The 21,374-nt window shown below is 34.7% G+C and overlaps 2 protein-coding genes across 2 annotated transcripts in view; one reads left to right on the forward strand and one right to left on the reverse strand.

Moving 5' to 3' along the window:
• LOC123867372 (angiotensin-converting enzyme) overlaps positions 1 to 21,374 on the forward strand; it is a 335,250-nt gene that overhangs the window by 228,432 nt on the left and 85,444 nt on the right. The gene's annotated exons all lie outside the window — the stretch shown is intronic.
• Positions 466 to 10,673, reverse strand: LOC123867381 (proline-rich protein 4-like). The gene is made up of 2 exons (XM_045909392.1): positions 10,612 to 10,673; positions 466 to 1,854 (listed from the first exon to the last, which is right to left on the reverse strand). The coding sequence occupies exons 1-2, from the start codon at positions 10,618 to 10,620 to the stop codon at positions 703 to 705; spliced, it is 1,161 nt and encodes a 386-aa protein (XP_045765348.1). The 5' UTR covers positions 10,621 to 10,673; the 3' UTR covers positions 466 to 702.

Here is a 21,374-nt window from a genome sequence, read left to right on the forward strand (position 1 = left end):
ATTAGTTGATAGTTATTAATAATAATACACTGAAATGCCCATAAAGTTAATTAACTAGCGCAGTTTACATATACTGAAATGTCTGAACTTAGATTTTTTCTGTCAGAATGGTCTGAGAAAAATATATAAAGCTGTTATTAAATAAATGCGGTGTTTACTTGTCTTTGTCTTAAAAGATCAGTAATACGAGTAATTACCTACCTACCTATGTTCATATTATTTGTGGATTTTTAAATCTTTTTTAATTTACACTTAAAATTAATGTGTTCCAGTGCAATTCCAAAATGCGACATTTTATAATTGAATACCTATTTGTTTGTGAGTCCTTTCGATTGACCGATTCATTCATCTCAGTTTGGTTTACTTACTTTAAATATTTTTCCTTTAATTCGGCATAGGAAAAGTTATTTTTATCAGGTTTACTTAAGGTTATGTAGTGGTTGAAATAAAATAATTTCGTTTATTTTCTTATTTTTTTATTTACTTCGTATATTACAGTCGACTTAACCTATTAATGGTAACCTTAGCATCACAACGTACACGTACGGCGCACCTTCTGTACGCTTATATGACGTGACAACTCATAGAAGGACAGTATAAATAGTCAGTAGAAAATTTTTGCTGGTGTCCCGGCCGCTGCTTGGCGAGATATAAATAGCGTGACATTGGCAGATAATGAACTAAAGAACTAGAATAATTAGCCTAGTGCTCGTAGTAGGAGCCTCCGTAGCTGGAGCCTCCGTAACCGGAGCTTCCGTAGCCGGAGCTTCCGTAGCCGGAGCTTCCGTAGCTGGAACCTCCGTAGCCGGAGTGTCCGTAGCCGCTGTGTTCGCTGACCAGAACTGGGACTTTCACGGGCACGGGGTAGGGCTTCTCGACGTGCACGGGGTATGGCCTGTCTACGGGCACGGGGTAGGGCCTGTCGACGGGGACCTTGACGGGGACGGGCACGGGCCTTTCTACTTCATAGGGGATGTGCTTGTAGACTGGGTAGGGCTCTGGGACTGGCACCTTGACGGGAACGGCTACGGGCTTCTCTACATGGACTGGGTAAGGCCTGTCGACGGGGACGTGGACGGGGACGGCCACGGGCTTCTCCACGTGCACGGGGTATGGCACTGGCTTCTCGACGGGGTAAGGAGCGGGTACGTGCACGGGGTAAGGCCTGTCGACGGGCACCTTGACGGGGTAAGGTACGTGCTTCTCGACGGGGTAGGGCTGGGGCACGGGCACTTTAACTTCGACGGGGTATGGCACGTGTTTCTCCACGGGGTAGGGCTGAGGGACGGGCACCTTGACGGGGTAAGGTACGTGCTTCTCGACGGGGTAGGGCTGGGGCACCAACACTTTGACGGGGTAGGGCCTGTCGACGGGTACGTGGACTGGGTAGGGCACCTTCTTTTCTACTGGGTACGGGGCGGGTACGTGTACGGGGACCTTAACGTATTCCTTGACGTGGACGGGCACATGCTTGACGACTTCGTAGGGCTGGGGTACTGGGACCTTGACGGGGTAAGGGACGTGCTTCTCGACGGGGTAGGGGACTGGTCTGTCGACGGGTACAGCGTATGGCACTCCTTTGACGTAAGTGATTGTCCTGGTGACGTCGGTGCGGTGGCCTAGGTCGATGCCATAGCCGGAGTTAAAGCCTCCTCCTTCGACGATGTTGTTGTAGGCGCCACCGATGCCGTGGCCGCTGCCGATGTAGCCGACATCCAGCCCGCTGATGCCATATCCGTAGCCGAGATTTAAGAGGCCACGTTTGTCCAACTTCTTCTCAAGGCCCTCCTTCTTCTCTATTGACTTTTTCTCGCTGGCAGCAGCCGCTGCTACCAGCAGGAAAACTAAACAGATCTGTAACAAACACAAAGAGTACTTTAGACCAATACAATTCAAGAACTCATTTGAAAGCTACTGAATTTCTAGTTTCTTCTGTGCAGTAAAATCTGCTTTCCGAACCAGTAGCGAAATGTTGAATTATCATAAGGGCTACAAGTTGCACTACATGAAATAAATGTTTTTGAATTTTGAATTTTTATTTTCAAATATCGGTCTGACTGTAACCTACAAGTGTTTTGTCAGATTAATTATTATCAGTAGTGTCAACGAGCTTTTTAAATAAAAAGTTTGACCATAAAAAAGAAAACAGCTTCTCATATTAATACATCGTATGTTTTTGTTTAGACGTTCCAGAATGATATGATGTTACTAATGGGCCTAAATTCTTCACTTGCTCAATAAAGTTAGCGCAACAGACATGCATACCATCCGTTGAAGTCAATATTCATGTAATTAATGGTAGGTAGGCTTGTAGGTAGATCAATCATGTTGAACATACTGTGTCGTCATATTAACTATGCCGTGAAATTACAGCAGCAATAGTATGAAGTTAATTAACCAAACATGTTAAGAAATGAAAATATAAAGTAAATTAATTAACAAGTCGTAATTAGGAAAATAAAAAATACGACTGCTCTACCAAAAACGGACTAAACATTTAATAAATATCTGGTACAACTGCAATATTGAGTTTTTCCCAAAAAAATTATAGCCCTGTTGGTTAAGAGGGCTCTCTCCGTCACTCGTTTCCACTCGTTTCATACAATCGTAGTTCCAATTTCATTTGAATATTAAGCAACCCAAGTCCATGAAATTTTGCAGACATATTTTAGAAACTAATATCTATGTCTGTGGTTTTCCAGATTTCTGTTAAAATATTCGGTTTCAAAGTTACGCGGTCTTAAAAATTTTCATACAAATCTTGGAGCCCCTGTAATTTTAAAACTATATATTTTTAGAAAAATCTAAAACACCACAGACACAGATATTAGTTTCTAGAATATGTTTGCAAAATTTCATGGACTTTGGTTGCTTAATATTCAAATGAAATTGGAACTACGATTGTATGAAACGAGTGGAAACGAGTGACGGAGAGAGCCCTGTTAACGGTACCCCAAACATCCAAATCTGTTATGGCATTTAGAAGTATAATAAAAATAGCGCAAAATACTTAGATTTAGAAGCAATAAAAAGTTAATTTAATAAAAGTAGAAAACACAACCGAATGTGTGCGTAATGTATCTTGAATGACGAGTCTAAAAACTAAGAATACAAGTAAGTCTTAATCCACAAATAGTCACTTTCTGTGACATTGTGTAAAGTTGTCATTTTGAAATATGAGCATGCAATATTTGAAATAATCATGTAATCTCGGTTGAGATGTAATGTTTTTATAAGCGGTGCGACTAAATAGATAATGTGCAAGCCCTTTATTTTTAACCGACTTAAAAAATTGAGGTTCCGTACATCCTCCGTATGTGTGTATTAGATAAAATGATAACCTATTTTTGTACGTCTTTTTACATAAATTACTTGCCCATAAAACCGAATCGCTTTTTGAAATTTTAAGATATCTTAAATAACTTAAATTGACCAAATACATGATATTATTAATAAAGATATATTAATGTCACATTACTTTTAATGGTAAGTATAAGACAAATTGCTAAAAAATAAAATTCAAAATTTCAATGTCAGCTCTCATCAAAATTTCAAAATAAGCTAAATTTAGCTTCTTGAGCCCCAGATTACTTCATTATGCGTCATTAGAAACTTGAATACTTATGTGACCTCTAGAATAGAATAGATGTAATAAATGAAGAAATAATAGAATAATGAATTGAGAAATTTTTGCGACCTACATTTTAGAATTCCGTAGGCTAATTTTTAACGTGATCTTATTGTTATAGACATCGCTATAATATAATGTGGCATACATTGAACTGTTCTTTGAACTGTACTGTAAATTTCATATGGGCACTAAGACATTGCCTATCTTTTGATTTAAGGGTATGCTTTTAGCTTCATGCAAAAGTATGTTTTACTTGATTTTTAAACTTTATCAAAGTCGTAAATTTTATACGTAGAGATAAAAATAAACTCTTTTGTTGTCATAATTATCTTTTTCAAAACATATTTGCTTTAGTACCTATTATTTAATTGAAATTAAGTATAAGCTTACGTCTATTATAAGAATTATAAAAATTCATTAAACCTTTTTTTAAAAACAATAAATGCAAAACCACTCTAACTAGTGAAAGTAACTTTTAAATTTTGAAAACACAAAGACAAACCTCTTTTACCTTAAGTTTAGACAAACACTTTCTCGTCATAGGTACAACTTACGCCAAAAATTACGCGTGCGAAACCGAAGACAAAAACTAGTTTTATACCCATATGTGTGAATCAAATCGTAATCAGAATATTACGTATGGCATAATCTTGACTTGTTGCCAACTTGTAAATATTCAATTTTTATCACGACAGTGAAATGCCGAATGGAATCAGTGAAAACCATTTTTGCAATGTCATACGACTTACGAAAGCATAAAGTCAAGTGTTCTTGATACAAAGAATGGTATAATATTAAATAAAAACAGATATAATTGAAAGCAATTTTATAAATCAGGAAATGTTTCATACTAAACGTTCAGAATTTAAAAAATACTGCACAAGCATAATGTTAAGATACTAAATCCATTTTTTTTAATTTTTAGTAAGTAATCAGATCACTATATTTTTAATTGTCGCAAAATTTTTCATTTTCACCCATTTTAATATTACCAAACCAAGTAACACAGATTCCTATCGTAAGTTACTTAATTATCAAGGTATCGTAACACATACTAACCATGTGCAAACAGTTCCCATAACAATCAGCGTAAATGAACTAACAAAGTTTCGAACCCACAAAACCTCCATTGTACTTGAGAATATGACTTAAGCAACGAACCTGCTAGCTATGTATGACGAAACGTATAAAAACTTATTTTTACTATCCCATGAAATTACCAGAAGCAAGTATGTAATTGTTATTTAATTAAACTTCCGTATATTATTGGGCTCAAAAATATCACTTGCTTTATCGATGAAAAAAAAAAACTAAATTAAAATCGTTTCATTAGTTTAGGAGCTACGATGCCACAGATAGATACACAGATACACACGTCAAAATTATAACACCCCTCTTTTTGGGTCGGGGGTTAAAAAATCAAGGCATATTAAGATTATCGTGTTATGTTAATTTTGCTCCACATAATATTTGATATACCTAAGTAAGAACTACATAGTTAATTAAAGCCTTTTGAAAGCAAATATCTGGGAAAAATATTTAAACTATGTATTTCGCAACAGAAATATCAACTTCTATGACTAACAAGTAATTCGCATCTAATAGTTGACCTAAAATAATTGTCGCTAGTCAAGAAAATTATATGTTTCGCAACCTCCTGCACAGGTAGGGACTGGTTATACTTGATGGCATTAATTTATAAGCTGCAGTTAAAAATTTACATTTTCTTCATGAATATCATAACCTTCTGGTATTTACCTTTGATTATAAAGACCTTACATGCTTAGAACTTTTATGATTGATTGATTTGTCACGCGATATTTAATGACGGAAAACATCGTGAGAAAATCTACAAAATATTTCTAATTATCTATTATAGAACGACTAGCCGACCCGCCCCGGCTTTGCTAGAGTGTAATTTTTGAAAATTAGTGAGGAGTAGAATTTCCAAAATCCTAGAACATGTATTATTCCTCTTAAAACGAAATCCCAAAAACCAATTTTCATAGATATAACTTGAAAAATAATAGACTTTCATACAAACTTTTATCCCCTATTTACCTCTCTTAGAGGTGGACTTTCAAAGAATCCTTTCTTAGTGAGGGTTTAAGTCATAAAAGAAAGCTACTGTCAAAGTTGCTAACCAAAGCCGTTTAGGCTATGCGTTTAAAAATCAGTTTGTCAGTCAGTCAGTTATTATAAGTATAGTTAATTATAAGTACATTTTCTAATACGTGGGAAAAACTTATTAGGTAGAACTAGTCCTAATCTGGGAGGTTCTCGATTTTGTAATATTTCCTTATGATGTTAATATCAGATTATTTGTAAGTAAATCAGTTTCGATCAAACTATCGTAAAGTTATTATTATGTTACAATACTTATTACTTATTTGAACCCATAATATAAAAAGGTTCTCATGAAAAAGTTTAACGTTCTAAAATAAATATCTCGTTATTTTACTCAACTTATATGCCGTATTAAGCGATTACATGAAAAAAGTTTAATTTAGTCGACAATATTTCGCAACTCACAAAACACTAAAATCACACTTCTTACTTTTATACCTATTAGGGATCCGTATCTCAAAAGGAAAAGTAACCCATATACGATCACTTCGTTATCTGTACTCTCCGACATTATCTGAATTTTCTCAGAAACACTTATCAAGTTGAAATTCAATATCAAATACGTAGTCTGCGCTCCCTTGGAGCTTTAAAAAATCAAGCTTCTGACTAATTAGCGCAATGAAAAAATACAGCCATATAATGCCACATATTTTGGCACTCGCAAATAAATCAAGCAACAAAATAATTACACGTTCTTTGCTTCCAAGGTACGGGACCCTCGGTGCGCGAGTCGACTCGCACTTGGCCGGTTTTTTTACATTACTTTGTATCCTGTATCGAGAAGTTTGCCTTCTATAGCCTCAGTAATTAGAGCTGTAACTGGTTAATTCAGGTTTAACATTGATCGACGCATCAACGATTAGAATTAGGTAATTGTTACGTTTTGTTACACTCGATTAATCGATAAAATTAGTGATGCTATTTATCATATTTGTATAATCACTGTCAAATCAAGATTTTGTTAACAATACGTAACTGTTTTGTAACATTGTTTATTGTTTATTATGCTGTTAATTGAAGATAATATTATGGCTTTAATTAGTGGTTAAATTTTTATGTAGTCAGTATCAAATTACCTTCAGAAATTAATTCATTAACGCCATTAATAATTTTTTTTTTCTACTTTTTGTAACTTTGAGAACTCCTTCGAATTAAAATCTAATTTGCTCAATCTTATCACATTAATATTATAAAATTTTCTTTGAAAATCAATTCATTTTATCCTTCTCTTTTTGAGAGGAGAGGGTTGTAACTCAAATGTCCCGATGATAACAGACAAATCTACTATGTATACACTTTATATCTATTATTCGGTTAGTACAATTTATCTTTTGTTAGTTATTTAGGTACTATAATACATACATTGACGAAATATTTAGCTAGATCTATATAATCGTGTTAAGTAATATGCAGTGTCAACTTCTTATCAACATTACATGGACACTGACGAGAAACACTTTTCTATATAACAGACAAATTTACTATGTATCTATTACTCGGGTATTACTATCAACATTATCCTTCGTTAGACTGTCAACAGTCAAGTTGTTCAGTGCAGATACATTGACAAAGTCACGGCAATTAGCCACTTCTACATAATTGTATTAAATAATATAAATATGTTAAGTGTTAAGTAGTATCAACTTCTTATCAACATTATATGGGCACTGACCAGGAATGCGTTTCTTGCATCAGTGCCCACGTAATTCAATTAACGATACGATTTTATGTAATACATTAGTAAAAAGATCTGTTTGTACGAGTGATATATAAAACCCTAGATATCCCGCATCCTTGTTTAAAATAGGAGACTCTGAAAAAAGCGAAAAGGCAGTGCAAGTCTTGAAGCTGTTTAATTAACTACGTTATCGTTATTTTTGTGCAACCCTCTTGAGAGTAACAAAAAATTAACTCAATGAAATGCGTCCCTAAATTTTGGTACATAATAATATAAACAAATATACGTATAGCTGACTCTCTCCTGTTTTTTACGTCTAAATTTTTTTTGCCAAACACTTTTCTTGTGGAATATGAGACATTATCAGTTGTTACAATAATTTTTAATGTTCTATTGAAAATAAAGCGTTTTTTTAGTTCATCGATAGAAAATTTTGTCAAAAACTTTTGTCGTGACAGAAGTTACATTAATTTTATAGTGTTCTAAAGTAAATTAAGACGGTTTCATTAGTTACGTTTGTAAAGTAACTGTGTATCTTTGAATTTTCTTTATATCAACGTTTTCTCCTATAATGGCGTTACATAAGTAACAAGATACGGCCTATAGGAGGCAACTTAATACCTAGGTTTCATGGTCTCTCTTCCTAGTTAGCGCCGAACCCGTCTAGACTTGATCTAAAACGCTTTTGTGACGTAACACATAACAAGCTAAAGGGAATCGTAGCGCTCTAGTTTACTAATGGCTATAGTTTTTATACATTGTATAAATTGATTTTGACGATCTTGTACCTATTTTTGGAAAAAGTATATTATAATGGCTATAGTTTTTATACATTGTATAAATTGATTTTGACGATCTAGTACCTATTTTTGGAAAAAGCATATTATAATGGCTAAAGTTTTTATACATCGTATAAATTGATTTTGACGTTCTTATGAACCTATTTTTGGAAAAAGCATATTATAATGGCTATAGTTTTTATACATTGTATAAATTCATTTTGACGTTCTTATGAACCTATTTTTGGAAAAAGTATATTATAATGGCTATAGTTTGTAATCTGTGTAACATGTACTGTACATGTATAAATTGCTTTTTGAGGGTCTTATGTACCTTGTGTATTTTTGGAAAACTATGTTATGAAGTTTTATATGTAGTGATGTACCCGTTAAAAGGTTTTTGTTCTTTGGTAGTGAAGCTATTAAAAAAAAAACATTTCCTTGTTTTTTTTTTCTGTTTGATTCTAGTGAACTGTAGACTTTTTATTCTTTTATAACGTATTATCATTAAATAATTGCATAACTTTCATAAAAACTATTTGGTAACTTCAAGTTGTTATAACGTTCTTTTAGTTTACTCGAAATCATGCAATAGGTAGTTTTGTGAATTATATATTTATTTCAATATATGATTCCATATTAAAAATTACTTTACCTTTTTATACTGAACCTATTAAAATTTTTGTGAAAAAATATTTGGTGATGTCCGCGTGGATTTAGGTTTTTATAAAATCCCGTGGGAACTTTTGGATTTCCTTATCCGTGTCTGGGATACTAAATAATCTGTGCCAAATTTCACCAAAGGTTGTTAAGCGGATGGACCGTGAAAAGTTAACATATTAACGTCTGTTAAGTCAGAGAATTTAGCTATTGATTATTACAGTATGGATTATTCTATCAACTCTATTACCTGCTTAAGTTAGCAGTAAATAGATCACGACTCAACTCTAATTACATATCGTGAGAGAGCTACTGAGATTTCAATCAACATTGAAACAATTATTCTTTGTCATTGTTATGTTAATAGGTGTATTAAATACGTCTTAATTTAACCATTAGATAACAGTTGATTACCATATTTAAGTAGATATTGTGCAAAGCTACGATATAGACTATAATATTATAAATAGATAAAGTTTGTTAGTTTGGATGTAGGAGGTAATCTCTGAAACTACTTATCTGATTTTTATAATTCTTTCGCTGATAAATAGCTATATTATCCTTGTGTGTTATTTATCTATACTAATATTGAAAAGAGGCAAACTTTGTAAGTTTGTTTGTAGGAAGTAATTTCTGGAACTACTTAACTGATTTTGAAAATTCTTTCACCAGAAGGCTTCTTTCACTTTTATTATTCCTAATAATTATTTTATTTCTGCCTGGCGTAGGCTTTATTTTAATTTCAAAAAAAAAAATTGAGATAGCTACGAAAATTGTAATAAGCTACCCGTGCGAAGCCGAGCCTGGATTTGGAATAAGTATATTTTATCAATAAATGATAGTGTATACCAACAAGAAACTCAGCTAAAATGATAGTCGTTAAAAATCTTTTATTATTCAAATTCAAATGTCAATCCCCCGTAAATATAATATGAAAAATAAATATTGAATTTATCAAGTCGTAATAAATTAAAATTCTAGAATTGATTACGATTGTGAATTATGTAAACAGTTAGGCGATAACAGCCGATTAACTTTTAACGATGTACATAAATGTCTATTTTATTGTATAAAGTATTTTATAACTTTGTTTTTAGTAAAATAGCGAACAAACGAACAAGCAGGTCATTTGATGTTAAATGATTACTGCCGCCCAAGAAAATTTGCATTATTAGCGGAATTGTCTTCGTTAAGTTCAAAAATAGAACTCGACTACAATAATATGATTCTCGACTTCAAAAAAGTGTGTCACATCCCTCACTTTGCAAGTTTGTACTACAAACACGTATTGTAAGGTAGTTATTACACTGTCATATTTATATGACTACCATTAGTTATCCTTGATGTGAAATCTTGTCATATCTAGGTTAATTTTAGCATAATACATATTATAATTAGACTAATATTAATTTACGGTTGATAACCAAATATTTAGTCTCTTTGTCTTTAAATTAAAATCACAGGTATCTATAAAAGAAATTCGGACAATTTTTTTTACAATTCGTGCTCCTGAAGGTTTTTGAACCAAATTTTTTTAGGTCCCTTGTTCTTGAACAAGAGTTTTTGTGCTTACGATAAATGAATCTAATCGAATTTTGATAGTGTAACAACTGCCTAACACGTTCGCATGTTTGTATATATAGCACGCATCGGCACGGGACACACAGGACGTTTTTGCGTAACACTTTTTTGAAGTCACTTCACTTCACTGTTTAACACTTGAGACTTCAACTCACCGTCTTCATAATGCCTCTTGAGCGGTGGTTGGAGTCAGGAGTCGGACTGGATGCTATGTTGGCGGTGCCCTGTGTTTTTATAGTTGTTTATTTGGTAGTACTTTCGCTATGCCCCTCTAAATGCTAAAAGTTGGGATCGAGCGAGTTTTGCGTCGAGGGTCCTTCGTACGTGTACGTTCGACCGGCATGCGGGGGATAGACGCGTTGTGCGTGTTCCACGTTTGATTTTTTTTATTCGCCTTTTTTATTGTTTACGTTTGCTAAGTTTCGACCAGTGTGCGTCGTTTTCAAGTTCAAAGGATGATCATCTATTTGTGTTGGGATGCAATGACCTATTCGATTTAATTGTACCTACTTGAATATCTTTAGTTGAAATAGGTGCATAGTTGAACTTTTTTAAGTGCTTGTTAAAACTCGTGTAAACAATAATTTTGTTTATTGTTATTTTATGTTTTATACGTTTCTATTAACAAAAATAACATTAAAGTTCCAAAAAACTTATCCTACTTAATTCTTAATAAAGATCACAATTATACATAGGTCTATTAAATATGTAACGTGTAACCAAGAACTTTTACATAGGTCAATAAAAATTATGTTAAAGTATTTTTTTACATTCAAACCCCGTGTTATAGGTACCTACTGTTGAGCTTATAAAACCTTTCATTAACTACATCAATTAATATTTCCTTTCAACCAATTTAGTTTGCAATATCCATAATACTTACCGTACAAATTCTTTACTCAGTAATTAAAATATAAGGTAGCCAATCAATATCTCTAATCCTTACTCTAATCTGAATTTTATGTCAAAGCGATTACGAAGTTTGAACAACGTTTTAGCAAGCGTGAAAGTTTCCCTTCTAAGTATCTACTTGCACTTATTTGATTTTTAACCCCCCGACCCAAAAAGAGGGGTGTTATAAGTTTGACGTGTGTATCTGTGTATCTGTGTGTCTGTGTATCTGTGTATCTGTCTGTGGCACCGTAGCGCCTAAACTAATGAACCGATTTTAATTTAGTTTTTTTTGTTTGAAAGGTGGCTTGATCGAGAGTGTTCTTAGCTATAATCCAAGAAAATCGGTTCAGCCGTTTGAAAGTTATCAGCTCTTTTCTAGTTACTGTAACCTTCACTTGTCGGGGGTGTTATAAATTTTTAATTTTCACTTGTCATTACTAAACCAAAAGTACGTACATATGTATATTGTATATACTTTATTGCAACACAAAACACAAAAAAAGAGAAAAACTTAAAATAAAAGCTTAAACTTAAAGCAAAAGTGTTGCTGATAATAAGTAATAGGCAATAAATACAGGCAATATTAGTGATTTTCCTTTTATTGTTGCAATGCTGGTCAAAGGTCTTCTTTCTTTTAGCACAGATGGATATGATAGAGCTTGCAATCTCTACCATACCACTTTAGTTAGTTAGTTTAGTTAGTTTAGTTTACTGCAAGTAACAATAGCTATGTTACTTGCAGTAACATACCTATTGTTTGGATCGAATTGCTATCCAAACCCGAAAATAACAGCACAAAAGTTTTTATAGAAAACTCAGAAGTGCCTACCCAGGATTTTACCTACCTTAATGTTTCGTATATCAATCTGGTTGGTCCAACTATCTAAGGTTCTAAACCACATAATGATCTAAGTGAAAAGTCATAATTGTTTATCATAAGTGCTAACTTCTTCCCGCGCCTTCGTACGCCTAGATTTAGCGACTCTTTGTTTTTAAACCTCAAAAGGAAAAACGAAAACCTTATACGATCACTTTGTTGTCTGTGTCAAAATATCGAGAAAAATACCCGAGTACGGAACCCTAGGTGCGCGAGTCTGACTCGCACTTGGCCGGTTTTTTCAAGATACTTTGTGCTTTGTATAGTTCTCTGCCTATCTGCAATACAAGTTCAGTCAACATTAGATGTTTTAAACATTATATCGGACAACCGGTTAGTTTTTATCAACATTTATTATAAAAAGAGCTTAGTAACGGGTAGGTAGCATTTTTATTTTTAGGTGGGTGTTTCTTTATGAGACTTCAAAATAGAAACAATTTAATTCTTTCTTTGTGATTTTATTTGGATTTGCACCACTATAATTCCCATCATCATCATGATCAGCTCAACGCCAGCTGACTAATGATCACAGGTCTCCTCTCAGGATGACAAGGGTCCATAATCTACCACGCTGGCCAAGTGCGGATCGTCAGGCAAATTCCACGTAGGTACCTACCTATCAGACCAAAATAAACATGATCTATTTAGCTGAAAATTCCAAGAAATATCTGTTAAATCGATTTCTCAATATAAATCACATTTTCGTGTTGATTTTCGATTTCGTCGACTCACGTTTCCGTGTCGATTGTAATCTCGCAAGGACTCAAAAATTAACCGTCTGGCTGCGCGGGCGCACGGAAGGAAAACCTTTATTTCCTCATTAACCATTCAAATTAGACAATCTGAGTTTAAACTTTTTAGGTAATTTTAGGATTCTAAGTATTTTTATTGAGTAGGTATAAACTTTTGAAGTAACTAGGAAAAGCTTTTTAAGTAACTTTATAGGACTAAAACGATTCTGAGTACTAATCATTCTGAGTACAAATCCAAGTGTAAATTTAAAATTTATAACACCCCCGACAAGTTAAGGTTACAGTAACTAGAAAAGAGCTGATAACTTTCAAACGGCTGAACCGATTTTCTTGGATTCTAGCTAAGAACACTCTCGATCAAGCCACCTTTCAAACAAGAAAACTAAATTAAAATCGGTTCATTAGTTTAGGAGCTACGATGCCACAGATACATACACAGATACGCAGACACACAGATACACACGTCAAACTTATAACACCCCACTTTTTGGGTCGGGGGTTAAAAATATATTCTATTCTATACAGGCTGTTTCGTAATTAGTATATAATAACGACACGTACCCATGCTACTTTGATCTGATAATTACAATGCTGAAGTAAAATGACGAAATAAAATTATAAAAATTTCCATACAAAATTTTAATTTTTTTTTATGTCCCAGTTTTCATGGCCCTAACGTGCCCTAACTCAATGAGATCGTTGGCCTTGGCTTATCTAAAGATGACCTATTCTATTCATTTAAATATTCACATAATTTTTTTTTTTTTTTTAATTTTGTATGGAATTTTTTATAATTTTATTTCGTCATTATACTTTAGCAGTTTATTTATCAGATCAAAGTAGCATAGGTACGTGTCGTCATTATATACTAATTACCAAACATCCTGTATAGAATCCTAAAAGGCTTGAAATTAAAAAAGCTTTAGATATTACCTTTAACTAACGCATGCGCGTGTATTGGTGTCACATTCGGTCAAAATTGCGACACAAATTGACACATTAGTGACTAACCTCTACGAAACAAAACAAACAACCAATTTGATTCCCCCTAAACGCTAAAAACACTCTAATTGTTTACTGCTCTGTGTGTCAATTTTGCACATAAGATGCAATTTTTTAATGAATTGGAGATTACGTATATGTATATATGACCGAGTTCCCATTACATTGGAAAGGTGGTCGCTAATCGAACCTGAGACCGACCGGTTTGGTAACCTTGAACTGTTCCGTTGGCCCTACATGGGGCAGTGAACGCGGTGTTTTATGTGAAAAGTGAGAGTAACACATAAGAGAGTAAATTGTATCGGAGTGTGGCATGGAAACTTGTACAAAAGAAACCAAGTCAAATTCAAAGTCCAAATCATGTATTCAAATTGGGTACTATTGTACTCTTTCTGATTGTCAAATGCTGAATTCCTAATCCAATGATGTGATAGCGATAATTAATTACCTAAACTTAAAACTTAAGCTACGAGGGTTCCAGACACGCCCAAAGAACTACAAAAACTACAGCAAAACTAGAGAACTAGAGAAAAACTAGAGAGTTTGCAAAAACTAGAGACTTTGTCTGCATGGATTTAGATTTTTAAAACTCCCATGGGAACTCTTTCATTTTCCAGGATAAAAGTAGCCTATATTCGTCTCTGGGATGTTAGTTATCGTTAAGTACCGAATTTCGCCAAAATGGGTTTAATGGATGCGCCCTGAATTTATCTATACTATCTATATTCTATACTATCTATACTTCTATACTAATAAAGAAAATCGGAGTGTCTGTCTGTAATTTCGAAATAACTACCACATATTAAGGTCATATGATTATTTGAACGATACCATAACTGAATCACACGTTTTTAAAATTTTTGTCTGTTTTTCTGTCTGTCTGTCTGTTTGAAAAGGCTAATCTTCGGAACGGCTGAACCGATTTTAACGGGATTTTCACATACAAGTAGAGGATTGACCAGGGTGTAACATAGGCTACTTTTTTAACCGACTTTCAAGAAGGGAGTTGTGTTTTTCTACCTATGTACACCGAAATCTCCGAGATTTCTGAACCGATTTGCGTCATTTCTTTTTTAATCGATAGAGGAACTTTGCAACATTGTTTCATAAAAAATTTGGATTCCAACTCCTCAATCCTGATGCTGCAGGGGATCTGACCAATCCACGCGGGCGAAGCTGCGGGCATCAGCTAGTAAATAATAAATGTATATAATGCCCGCAACTTTGTCCACGTGGATTTAGGTTTTTTTAAAAACACGTGGGAACACCTTGATTTTTCGGGATAAAAAGTCAATTTCCGGTACGCAAACTACCATTGTACCAATTTCCTATCAATCCTTAAAACGATGGCCCTTTAAGAATCCCGTGGGAACTCATTTTCCGGGATAAAAAGTAGCCTATGTCCTTCTCTGGGATGTAAGCCAACTCGGTACAAAATTTCATCAAAATCGGTTAAACTGTTGGGCCGTGATAAGCTAGCATACAGACAGACACATTTATAATATTAATTATGGGTTAGTATGGATTGAATAGTATTCAATGACATATTATTAAACTTATTATAATTATGACCCCAATAACTCAACTTACATTCCGTGAAGTAAAAAGCTAATTAATAAAATAATAAGTATTACCTACTCTACGCTGACCTCTAAATAATATATATCGTTTAGTTATCAAGATTAGAAACGGATTTGTAGCTCAATTAAAATAAAGATACTCATATAAGCCGTTTTAAACTCAATAGATAATAATATAGGTACTCTAACTTTTTTTAATTCAGATACAATTTAGCCTTTGACTGCAATTTCACCTGGTGGTAAGTGATGATGCAATCTAAGATAGAAGCGGGCTAACCTGGAAGGGGTATGGCAGTTTTCATTAAACCCAAACTAATTTGGTTTCTACACGGCATCGTACCGGAGCGCTTAATCACTTGGCGGTACTAGGGTGGTAATTAGCCACGGCCGAAGCCTCCCACCGGAGCAGACCAGAATTGAGAAATTGTAAAATTCCAAACCCTTGCCGGAAATCGAACCTGGGACCTCCCACTAATAAGACCACAGCACTTACCACTGCCGTCAGGGAGGGAACTACCGAAAACTGGACCTATCATCTCATCGTCATATGGTCAAAAGCGATAACCATAGAGTCATGGGCTCAAACTTCTCATCCTACATACATAAATGCCCGTCTTCACTCAAGTGGATTATCTAGACATCTTTCTATGTCTAGTGGGAAGCTTCGACCGTGGCCATACCCCTTCTAGACTAGGTTAGCCCGCTTCCATCTTAGACTGCATCATCACTTACCACCAGGTGAGATTGCGTTCAAGGACTAACTTGTATCTCAATCTAAAAAAGGGCCGTCGTGACTCGTGGGCCGTGGCAGCATGACAAAGAGTTTTAAATATTTAATATAATTTAATTAATTAATATAATTTAATATAATTTCACGTCACCCCTATTAAGGCCTAGTACCCTCAAATACCTAATATTTGACAGATGTTGATTCAGCATCACACCGAAGGCTCACTGACTACAGTTCACTTTCGTAGCAGTTAGTATTCTTTGGCTCTATGGTAAACAAAACATAATAACTGACAGTTATAACTTTAATGAAAGCTTAACATGTATATTGTATAAACATAGCATGCCGTAACAAAAATAACACCAAGGTTAAACAATTATATCTTGAACTTGATAGACTGACGAAAACCTTTCAAAAGCAGTTAAAGTTGTACAAAAAAGGGTCACAAAAAGAGTAGGCACAGTATTATCATATGATTTTATTATTATATTTCTAGCTTATGCAAGAAACAATAATGTTACCTACTTTTGGATAGATGCGGATGTCGACGAAATTCAATTAAAGAAAAACTTTTTCGGTATAATTCGATATACTTACCAGATAAATCTGTATAGACAGACAACGAAGGTGATCCTATAAGGATTATTTTTTCTGGAGTTACGGATCCCTAAAAAACACATCGCAATCAGTTCAAGGTTGGTTATTGGCAACTGTTTACCTAGTTAAATATCGATAAATCAACACAGACCAATCGATGTCACCATAAATAAGAACAGTTTATTTTATTTAACATTTAAACTCTCGAGATAGGTTTCGTAATAATAGAATAGGAAGAGCAGACATCAGACTGTCGACGACTGATTTGGTTAATTTAATAACTAGAGTAAGGCCTCATTCACACGAGAGCTTTTTTAAAGTCCGTTAAAAAAGCGTTCAAATAGAACAAATGCATTCTCAAGTAGGTATCTGTTCAGACGTCAACGCTTTTTTAACGCGCACTTTGTATTATCAGCGCCGGGTTGTAACGCAACGCTTTTTTAACGCTCGTGCGAATTGGGGCTTAAGCTTTTGAAGACAAAAAACAAAATCAGATCTAGTTTCGCTGTTAGTTCTTGTCTGAAGAAACATAGCATTTGTATAGGACAACGATGATGTCTAGTAATTTTGTTCGCTACTAATAAAATCCATAAAAGTATAAGTAAGTACATTATAACTATCACATTTTGCTAGGACGTTCTTATCTCTATCTAAATAAATATTTTCACAGCATGCAAACGCAGCGTAACGTCGTCTTCATTGATTTGATAAGTCACTACCATGTTATAAATCTAAAAGGGTGTTTGTTTGTAAGTTTGTCCTTCAATCATGTCGCAACGGATTGACTTGATTTTCTGCAGGATTATAGATAAGGATCTGGGGTTTTTAAAACGCGAACGAAGTCGCGGATATCCGCTTGTTAAGATGTATGTATGTAATTTTGCGTTGTCTTTGTCTGGTGTATGCGCTGCATCTATTTCATATCATCACAGGTGATGAATTGCAGTAAGGAAATTATATTTTTAACGATCTTAGCTAGGTCAAGATTAAATCACTCGTGTATATGTTAATTTCTTAACGCCACATTCCATTTGCATTAATCTACGCGTCAAACTAAGAAATCACGCCAGTTTGGTAAAATTTTAATTACTTAATTCAAACTCGCAGACAAAGCACAATTGCTTTAATTACAGCATACTTAGACGAGGATGATAGGTCTTTAAAAGTTTATCAAAATCACTACCCATATTATAAATGCGAATGTGTGTGCTGTTTGTTGGTTTATTGGTTTGTTGGTCTGTTGGTTTGTCCTTTATTCATGCCGCAAAGGAGCAACGGATTGGTTTGATTTTTTGCATGGATATAGATTAAAGTTAGTTAGTAGACCTGGAGAGTCACATAAACTAGTTTTTAGCCCAGAAAATCAAAGAGTTCCCACGAGATTTTAGAACCTACATCCACGCAAACGAAGTCGCGGGCAGCAGCTAGTTAGAAATAAAATAAAATCTTCTATACTCTACTAAATATACTTATAAAAGGACAAATGTAAATTAAAAATTTATAACACCCCCGACAAGTTAAGGTTACAGTAACTAGAAAAGAGCTGATAACTTTCAAACGGTTGAACCGATTTTCTTGGATTATAGCTAAGAACACTCTCGATCAAGCCACCTTTCAAACAAAAAAAAAACTAAATTAAAATCGGTTCATTAGTTTAGGAGCTACGATGCCACAGACAGATACACACGTCAAACTTATAACACCCCTCTTTTTGGGTCGGGGGTTAAAAAGGTGATTGACTGATCTATCAACGCACAGCTCGAACTACATGACGGATCGGGCTGAAAGGCATGCAAACTGTTAATATGAGTTATGACGTAGACATCCGCCAAGAAAGGATTTTTGAAAATTCTATATCTGGGGGTAAAATAATAGTTTGAAATTTGAAGTCGCCGGTACAAGCTAATTACTTGTAAAAGACTTTGTCCTAGCTGATTTACAAACTGATCTTTTAACCTGCCGGTCCTGGGGTCAGAAATTTGACATTTTAACAGTAACCTTTATAAGGTAGGGAGTCCCTAAGAGAGGATTTTCGCAGACTCCCCCCCAAGGGGGTTAAACAGGGGATGAAATCTTGTATGAAAGGTTTTCATTTTGCAACAAAATTGGTATTTAAGTCAAAATAAAGAAATGTTCAGGATTTTTTGAAATACCACCCCCTCACCAGTTTTCAAACATTCCACTAGTGACTAGACAGTAAACGATAAATCCTAGGAATTAATAATAATCATGCGCCCAGTTCTACCTATAGCCAATTTCCATTTTTGAAAATTCCATTCAAATTCCACAGGAATCGAACCCATAAGAACTTATATACGCATCAGGTAGACATTGTCATTTTATTAACGCAATTTCATCTCATGAATGATAATTATATTGTAATTTTTTATTGCTAAGCCATTACAGCATGTAATGTTGAATCTTAACTGCCTTATAAAGTCATTAACCTTTTGGGATTTCCGTAACCATGACATTTTATCAGCCGATTAACTGAACTTCGCTTGAACTGATCCGTCGAAAGTTATGACTTGATATAAAAAGGTGAGCACGAACTTGTATCTGAAGTAAAGTGATCGTATCAAGAGACATCAACCCTAGAATCCTACACTATTTAAGGTCATCCTGATAAACCTATCGTTAGCCCATTACTGAGCACGGGTCTCTTCTCAGAATGAGAAGGGTTAGGCCCATAGTCTGCCACGCTGGCCCAGTGCGGATTAGCAGACTTCACACACATATGAGAACGTTATGGAGAACTCTCAGACATACAGGTTTCCTCAGGATGCTTTCCTTCGCCGTTAAAACAAGTGATACACCTCCCCTCACTAAACCTCACTGCAGGAAAATTGTTTATTATAATTATAATCATTTATTTTGCCAGAAGGTACATGCAACACAATATGCAACACATGCAAAATTATTGTTTACTTAATCTTAGAGGCAATTAAACAAACGTGTTAAAAAATTATCCATAATAGTGTCGGATTCCAGGATTACAGCCCCCACGCTACAGATTCGCGGGGCGTCCCCCCACCTCATACCCCGATTGCCATCTCGACCTGTCGCGTACCTTTACTTGAGATTCAAAATATTCCTACTCAAGGCGGAGGTTTATTGAAAAACGACATTTCTGGAATTTTCTAGTTTGATAGGTACCCGGAATTCCGAAATATTTCGCAGTATAAAATAGTGAAAGATTGAAAAATATTTCATTATTATATTATTATAATAATAAACACAACTACGTTTAACCTTGCAATACTTTGGTGGGTAGCTTACTTCCTACATTACGTTATTAAAATAAATAACGAAATTGAACGAAAACTTGAAATAAATATCCATTTTAGGAATTGCTGACGATGTTTTCCTTCACAGTTAAAAAAGGGATATTTACCCCCCGTTCACAGTTAAAAAAGTGATATGAACCCCCGACTCTAAATAAAGTAAACCTCTCAATATTGTGCATAAAGACAAGCGTACTAATTCATCATACGGAACTCTTTCCATGCGAGTTCAACTCGCACTTCTCGGTTTTTTAGAGCAAAGGTCTTCATGCATAATTTGATTAGCAGTTTTTGTTATTTTTTTGCAGGGATTTTTCCCAAGGTTTGGAAATATAGAAAAGTCCGTACCAGGCTCAAGAAGATACACTTATTTCCAAATATTTGAATACATAATTCTAGCATAATACGTATTAAAATTTATTATAAAATACTGTATAGTAAACTCTTTTTTAGGGTTCCGTAATCCGTACCTCAAAACGAAAAACGGAACCTTTATAGGATCACTTTGTTGTCTGTCTGTCCGTCCGTCCATCCGTCGAGTCTGTCAAAAAACCTATAGGGTACTTCCCGTTGACCTAGAATCATGAAATTTGGAAGGTAGATAGGTCTTATAGCACAAGTAAAGGATTAAATCTGAAAACCATGGTTACATCATTGTGGTTACATCATTTAAAAAAAAAATGATTTTAAATTTTCAAAGTAAGATTACCATACCAAGTGGGGTATGGAGGGCTTTACTTGTACATTCTAAAAAAGATTTTTATTTATTTTCATGCACAATAGTTTTTGATTTATCGTGCAAAATGTCGAGAAAAATACCCGAGTACGGAACCTTCTGTGCGCGAGTCCGACTCACACCTGGCCGGTTTTTTTATCTTGAGCCGTGATAGTCTAGTGGTTGAGACGTACGCCTCCATTCGAGAGGTAGGGGGTTCGACCCCGGGCACGCACCTCTAACTTTTCAGAGTGGTTATACAGTGTTATCGATGAAGGAAATCATCGTGAGTAAACCTGAATGCCTGAGAGTTATCCCTATTATAAATATTATAAAACCCTTGTCATTTTGAGAGGAGACCCGTGCTCGGTAGTGATGGTTTATCATGATGAAGTTCATCTTACGAACGACCTACCCTATTGTCTAATAAACTTTTGAAATTGTGAAATATTAAACGTATTCTAGATTTTTGAAGGATATTTCAAGA

This window comes from Maniola jurtina, chromosome 8, assembly GCF_905333055.1.
Source record: "Maniola jurtina chromosome 8, ilManJurt1.1, whole genome shotgun sequence".
Classification (NCBI taxonomy): Eukaryota; Metazoa; Arthropoda; class Insecta; order Lepidoptera; family Nymphalidae; genus Maniola; species Maniola jurtina.